The sequence below is a fragment of the Silene latifolia genome, chromosome 9 (assembly GCF_048544455.1).
Source record: "Silene latifolia isolate original U9 population chromosome 9, ASM4854445v1, whole genome shotgun sequence".
In the NCBI taxonomy this organism is placed as follows: Eukaryota; Viridiplantae; Streptophyta; class Magnoliopsida; order Caryophyllales; family Caryophyllaceae; genus Silene; species Silene latifolia.
Window position 1 is genome coordinate 223,290,270 of NC_133534.1, and position 8,169 is coordinate 223,298,438.

The 8,169-nt window shown below is 38.1% G+C and overlaps 1 protein-coding gene across 1 annotated transcript; it reads left to right on the top strand.

The window, feature by feature from the left end:
- Nucleotides 1-7,025: 7,025 nt before the first annotated feature.
- Nucleotides 7,026-7,745, top strand: LOC141602281 (uncharacterized). Its single transcript, XM_074422585.1, has one exon. It carries the CDS (start codon nt 7,026-7,028, stop codon nt 7,743-7,745), a length of 720 nt encoding a protein of 239 aa, XP_074278686.1.
- Nucleotides 7,746-8,169: the final 424 nt, after the last annotated feature.

The window sequence follows — 8,169 nt, forward strand, 5'->3', positions numbered from 1 at the left end:
CCTTCGCAGACCTCGACGCCGCAAGGTACTCAGCCTACGTTGTAGAATCCGCAGTAACACTTTGCTTGAAGCTCTTCCAAAGAAACAGCTCCTCCATTTAGCATAAAAACGTAGCCGGATTGGGATTTCATGTCATCCCGATCAGTTTGGAAACTTGCGTCCGTGTAACCTCTTACACACAACTCAGTTTCTCCTCCAAACACTAAGAACGAATCCTTAGTTCTTCTCAAGTACTTAAGGATGTTCTTTACGGCTATCCAGTGACTCTCACCAGGCTTGGCTTGATACCGACTTGTCATGCTCAAGGCATACGCAACGTCGGGACGAGTGCAAATCATAGCATACATGATAGACCCAACAGCGGAAGCATAAGGGACGGTCTTCATGTGTTCAATTTCCTTAGGGGTAGAGGGAGACTGTGACTTGCTCAAAGTAATCCCTTGGCCCATAGGTAGAAATCCTCTCTTGGAGTCTTTCATATTGAACCGGTCAAGAACTTTGTCAATATAAGCTTCTTGACTCAATGCTAGTATCCTCTTGGACCTATCCCTATAGATCCAGATACCTAAGATTCGTTGTGCCTCTCCCAAGTCCTTCATTTGGAAGTGTTTCCCTAGCCACTCCTTAACGGAAGTGAGCGATGGAATGTCATTCCCAATGAGCAATATGTCATCCACATATAGGACAAGGAATACAACCTTACTCCCACTAAACTTCATGTATAAACACGGTTCTTCCACACTTCTAGTGAATCCGTATTGTTTAATGACATGATCAAAGCGATGGTTCCAACTCCTAGATGCTTGCTTAAGACCATAAATGGACTTCTTGAGCTTACACACCTTCTTAGGGTTAGATGTATCCACAAAACCTTCGGGTTGTATCATGTACACCTCTTCTTCTAGAATCCCATTCAAAAAGGCGGTTTTGACATCCATTTGCCAAATCTCATAATCATGAAATGCGGCAACCGCTAAGATTATCCTAATGGACCTTAGCATAGCGGACCGGAGCGAAGGTTTCGTCATAGTGTAAACCATGAACTTGGGTGAAACCTTTTGCCACCAATCTAGCTTTGTAAACATCCACATGTTTATCCACGCCGAGTTTAATTTTGTATATCCATTTACACTGAAGAGGTCGCACTCCCTCAGGTAAATCCACCAAGTCCCATACTTGGTTCTCGTACATGGAATCCATTTCGGACCGCATGGCTTCTAGCCAAAGCGAGGAGTCGGGACTAGACATGGCCGATTTGTAGGTAGTGGGTTCATTACTCTCAAGAAGTAACAAAACACCATCCTCTTCGATGTTACCAAGGTAGCGATCAGGTGGATTAGAAATCCTACTTGACTTTCTAGGAATAATTACCGTTTCGGAGGAAGAGGGAATGCTTTCCTCCACGTTCTCCTCTACCTCGTTCTCGGTTTGTGGCTCTCGAACTTCTTCAAGTTCAAATTTTCTCCCACTCTGTCTCTTAGAAATAAATTCCTTTTCTAGGAAGACAGCATCACGAGCCACAAACACTTTGTTCTCGTGTTTATTGTAGAAGTAATAGCCACGTGTTTCCCTTGGATATCCTACAAAAAGACATTTGTCAGATCTGGGTGCAAGCTTATTGTCAGACTTGATCTTAACGTACGCTTCGCAACCCCAAATACGCATGAATGACAAATGAGGGACTCTCCCTGTCCATATCTCATATGGAGTCTTATCGGCTGCTTTAGTCGGGCTTCGATTTAGTGAAAATACTGCAGACAAGAGGGCAAAACCCCAAAATGAACTAGGAAGCTCAGTTAGACTCATCATTGACCGAACCATATCAAGTAAAGTTCGGTTTCTCCTTTCGGCCACACCATTTAATTGCGGTGTGCCAGGAGGAGTCCATTGTGATACTATACCACAATCTTTTAGGTGTGAATCAAATTCAATATTTAGATACTCACCACCACGGTCGGACCGTAGAGTCTTTATCTTTTTATCCAATTGGTTCTCTACTTCCTTTTGAAACTCTTTGAACTTGTCAAAGGCTTCACTTTTGTTCTTCATTAAGTAGACATACCCATATCTACTTAAGTCATCGGTAAAAGTAATGAAGTAGTGAAAACCTCCTCTAGCGGTGATGGTTAATGGTCCACACACATCCGTGTGTATGAGAGCCAAAACCTCACTTGCTCGTGTCCCTTTTCCCGCAAAAGGTGCACGAGTCATCTTGCCTAAAAGGCAAGACTCGCATGTACCATAAGATTCGAAACCAAATGGTTTGAGCACTTTTGATGAAGCAAGTCTCTTAATGCGTCTTTCGTTTATGTGGCCTAAACGACAATGCCAAAGGTAGGATTCGTTTGGATCACCCTTTTTGAGCTTTTTAGTTTCCATATGATAAACGTCATTAACATCATTTAAAACATAAATGCCTCCAATTGAAATGGCCTTGCCATAAACCACATCATTTAAAGAAAAAGTACAACACTTGTCCTTAATCATAAAACAAAAGCCTTCCGCGTCTAACGCGGAAATGGAGATGATGTTCTTAGTTAAAGTTGGTACAAAATAACACTTATTTAAATACAACTCTAAACCACTAGCTAAAGTGAGCACATAGGTCCCTACGGCAACGGCGGCTACTCTAGCTCCATTGCCCATGCGGAGATCCACATCACCTTTTGCTAGTGCTTGCACGTCCCTTATACCCCGCAAATGGTTACAAAGGTGAGAGCCACATCCGGTATCAAGTACCCAAGTGGAAGTACAAGCATAATTAACGTCTATCACATAGAGAGAGGAAATCATACCAATAGGCGTCACACGCCCTTCCTTGAGATCCTCCAAGTATTTGGGACAACTCCTCCTATAATGCCCCTTCCCATTACAATGGAAACATTCGGCCTCGGAGAGCTTGACACTTTTTGCCTTGGGATTGCCATTCACAACGGCCTTCCCCTTTCCCTTGTCAATTTTCTTTGACGATTTCTTGAATTGGGACTTTTCTTTCCCTTTTCCTTTCTTGACTCCAAGAGACATGTTCTTTAACTTCATGGTTAAAACATCTCCCTTTTCAATCCCACTAGCCTCCATATCCCTCTCCGCTTGGGTGAGGAGTGCATGAATTTCATGGTAACTCTTATCCATACCATTCATGTTGTAGTTTACCCTAAAGTGGGCAAACTTGGTGGGGAGTGAGTGAAGGATACGATCCACCACAAGAGTTTTAGGAATCTTACACCCTAGACGCTCTAGGATGTCAACATATTCGACCATTTTAAGGACATGGGGACCAACCTTTTGGCCCCTCTCAAGCTTAGCTTCAAAGAAGCGTGCCGCCGCATCGTATTGACGGACTTTAGGTGTTTGTGAAAACATAGTGATCATACGAGTGAATATCTCGTAAGCATTTAAAGAAATGCATGATAGCTTGAGGTTTGGCGATATTGACCATATCAACACATTCTTGATATCATTCAACATCCTCACATAGTCATCATGGGCGGTCCGCACCGCCGATGAAGCTCTTGCACCGGGCTCAATAGGAGGAGCATCGGTCAAGTAAGTGAGCACATTGTCGGACAACGCGGCACTTTTGATGTTGGATTCCCATTCAAGAAAGTTACTACCGTCATCTTTTAAAATACATTTGTCCATTACGGACCTTAGCCATGAATCTTTGCCTAGTGAAGTAGTCGATGGAGTTGATGAAGTTGCCATTGCGAATTAAAATGCTACAACAAAAAGGGAAAATTAACATTCATAGTTTTAAAAAATTACTTGTAAAAACATGTTTAGCAAGTTTTAGCATTTATATAATGACCTCCCACTAAATTATATAAATGATTCCAAGACCCAAATATTAAACAAAAATGAGCATCGCTTGGGCGAAACATCCCATAATTGCGTAAATTCGGTAAGTCACGTTGACTAATTCTACCTCTAGAACTCTTGGTCGACAAATTTCCTCAAATTTATCTACTAGCCCCGGAACACAAGACCGTCTTATATCCCGTTGAGTCCAACCAATTTTGGCGTGTGATAACCGCTTACCACCCTACTTACCCAAGGTAAAAAGAGAACACCCCGCTTGGGCGAGCGTGGCTCTAATGAACAAGAGATTCATAGGTGTTACTAATTGGTAAGGCTAATCTCAATTTTAGTTAAGTGAGAGATCTTGTCAATTTAGTCATAAATTCCTTATAAGTGAATTAATTCAGTGAATGTAAATGACGTGAATTGACAACCGCGAAAAATAAAATGCATGTGAATGGCGATTTTGGCATGCGCGAAAATAAAACAAGCAAACATGTAAGCATATGATTAAATCCTAGTATGGCCTCCTAGTTAATAAACAACTAGTCTATTACACTTCGGAAACCAACTCCTTGGTCCCTTGCCTCTTCATTCCTTAAGTGGCTCTTCCTTGTGGGATTTGGAACACCTTCCAAAAATAGACTCCGTCTCGTTGTAATCCGTCTTTTGGAAACGCCTGTAAAATAACTATTACAAATTAATTACATAGCTATTCCTATTATACATTAATTAATAAAATGAATAAAACTATTAATTAATTACAAACCGACGATACGAGATCGTATTTAATTACAAACAAATCGATATTCCCATTCATTTCGGGTAATAACGATTAAAAATTAACTAGGCCATACTAGGTACAAAAGATAAATACTTTAAATAAATGACAATCATTCATTCAACTTAAATAAATATGCTTAAAATGCTGTAAATATGATGCCAAAATCGCCCTACCTATCTTCATTGGTATCCATCTCGGTTTTGTGGATTTAATCGATTTTTAACATGTAAAAATCAATAATTAACTCTTAAATCTCATTTAAGTCCAAACTAATAGTCCAAACTGTTTTGAACCTCAAAATTAGTCCTCACTAATTTTATGACAAATTATTAGTTTGGTTTGGTGATAATTTGCTAATTAAATTCGAAAAAACATAATATTTAAGTAAAAATCCAAAATAATTGAAAAATTACCCAAACAATTGAAACAAAAATTTTTAGTATTCTGGAACACTCCCAAGAACACCAAAAAGTCATAAAAGATGCCCAAAAATTTCGGATAAATTTTGTGAAGAAAAAGATCGATATTTATCGGTTTTTAACCACTAAAACCAATAAATCATCAAAACAAAGTGAAAACACACATGCAAAATCACTTTTGACATTTAAATAATATTCTTAAATGTACATAAATTTATCATGGACAGAATCAAAAATTTCGAAATAATGATTAATTAATTGGACTTTTATCGACTTTTTACTCAAAAATCAATAAACATGCAAAAAATTCGAACCAACCTTCAACCTTTTGCATACAATCAGTAGAAAACATGCATGAAATACCATAAAAAGGCCATGCACCGAATCAACATTTAACTAATTTTAGTCAATTTTTCACTAAAATGCGACATTTTGACTCGGTTTTCTACCAAAAATCATTAAAATTAGCAAAATTACTTGACAAATCACCAAAAATTCCACAAACCTTTTGAGATCAGTAGGTATGCATGTCCCAAAAATTTCGTGCCAAAACCTCTTCTAACACAATTTTTGAGTTTTTACTAATTATCTCATAATTCATAAAAATGCTTAAAATCAACATGCAAATTACAAGCCTATGCTCTGATACCACTTGAAAGATCATAGATCCATATTAGACTCTCTAATAAAATTAATTTATCTCATAAATTGATGTTTATGTGATCTATGTAACATGCATGCTAATATGAAAGCATAAAAACAAAGTATAAGGAAAAACAATTTCCTTACATTGAATATAAGGTAAAATGGGCACAAATTAGTTCTCCTTACTAATTTGTTCTTGAGCTAAATATATGTGGATGATCCTCCTTGTATAACCTTCAACTAGAAAGTCTCCTCCAAGTAGCACCCAAGAACAACCCAAATAATATTAATAAGTAAGAACTAGTAACTTATTAATATGTGCCCTTGATAATAATACTAGTAATATTACTAACTATTCTTAGTAATAATAGTATACTAGAGAGGAATTATTGTAGAGAGAAGGAAGAGCTTTTTTCACATGCAAAACATAATGATTTATGTGTAAGTAAGGTAGTGTGAAGAAGTGAATAAATAGATGGAGTGAAGGAAGGGAAGTGGCGGGTGGAATATGATGGAGTGATGGAGTGTATAAACTTTGTCTTATATTTTTCATCTTACATCACATGCAAAATCTTATATAAGATAAATTATGGTAGTATACAAAATAAGGTAAAATGATTATGTGAGTAATCATCCATTACACTTATTTTACACGGTCCACATGACCATATACGGGTCCATGTTGGTTTTTATATTTGTCGCACAAATCCGTGTAATTATCATATTAAACATCGTATCATGTTTAAATGCTTCCATAATAAATTCGTCCAATTCACTCTGTAAATATACGTGTACCACTACACATATTATTTACGTACTAATATTAATCACATTAATCAATTAGTACAATTTTAGTAAATTAACAGTTAATTAACTAAAACCCGTTTCCCAAAACTTATTATTTAATTATCGCATAATTAAATAATAACTGCCGCTCCTCGAGTTCGCAACTCGAAATCTCTCTAACAATAATCGACTAACCTCTTAGTCTATAAATCAAGGGACTAAAGGAATTGTATCTCATACAATTAATTAGTTATCAATTTGGGTTCGTTCCTTTAGGTGTGACCGAAAGGGGTCAGTTGATCACCGCCGTCTCACGACAATAACGTCAAACTCTAGTCAGCCAACCGTTATCGATTTACGTTAATCAACTGACGAGGATCAAATAATTAAATATCTGATGATATTCTATTAATGAGATTTATTATGTTAACGCACTATTGTGGAGGACACTAACTCCAACAGAATCAATAGGACGTAGTGGTGGCCTCCTTTTGCGTTGGGATGACTCAGTTGTATTAGCAACCCTTTCTTTAGATCCTCACTACATATTATGTAAAATAGCTTTCACTAAGCCACCTTGTAAAAATTATGTAATGTTTGTCTTATTTATATATGAAGAAGCAAGGTTTGAGTATCGTCAGTCTTTGTGGAATCAAATTTCGTCTCTGATCTCCGGCATAACTCCTTTGTTGTTGATTGGGGACTTCTACCAAGTCGAATTGTTTTCTGATAAGCTTGGTGGTACCAGTTTCATTCGTGGACAATGTGATTTTACCACATGGAAAATTTCAAATGGCCTTGCGGATCTTCCCTTCTTTGGTCCCCGATTTACTTGGATGAACAGTCAGCTCAATTCTAACATTATTATGGAACGGCTCGATCGTGCCTATGCCACTCAGGACTGGTTTAATCTTTTTCCTAATGCTTCTGTTACTCACCTTCCTATTCTTGTTTCGGATCATGCACCCGTCATTTTAAATCTGTTTCCTGTCTCAACACCGAGAAGACGACCATACCGTATTGACAACTGGTGTTTAACTTTTCCTGAAGTTCAGCAACTTGTTAACGAAGCTTGGCATACCCCGTTCTATGGTTCCCCCATGTTTGTTCTGTCGCGTAAGCTTGCCTCTGTTCGCCACTCTATTCTTCAATGGGTACGACATCATCGTATTTCTTATGGCATCAACTGGTCTGATATAGAGGCTGATTTAGATTTGGCTGCCACGCAAATTGTTGATGATCGTTCAGCTGCAGGATTCTTAGAATTTCGCTCCTCTCGCTTGCATCTTTTACGCACCCAAAGACAGTACTAGGTACAACGTTCCAAGCTCAACTTTGAGATTTTGGATGGCTTTCCTATCCGTTTTCTTTACAGAAGGGTTAAACAACGTGCGGCAAAACACCATATCCTAGCTCTTCGCTCTGCTAATGGGGACTGGTTGCACTCCTCTGACTCTATTTCAGCTGAAATCCTCACTTAATTTAAGAATTTGTTATGCCGTCACTGTGCTTCGGATGCTGCAGCTCCTCTTGGTTTTATCCATCCTTTACTTTCTGGCTTACACTTGCCCAGACTTGGCCCTGATTTTTTTGGGGAAAGTTAAGTATATACCATCAGGCAAAAATAAAAGTTCATGTACATCATTCGTAACCAGCTACAAAAAAGAATACATAGATCAATAAAGAATGAAAGAATAAAACTAAGTCCCAAGATCTTGAAACCATGTCTGATCCTTT

Coding starts and splice junctions, on each gene's coding strand:
- LOC141602281 (XM_074422585.1), top strand. CDS start 7,026: ATGTTTGTCTTATTTATATATGAAGAAGCAAGGTTTGAGTATCGTCAG.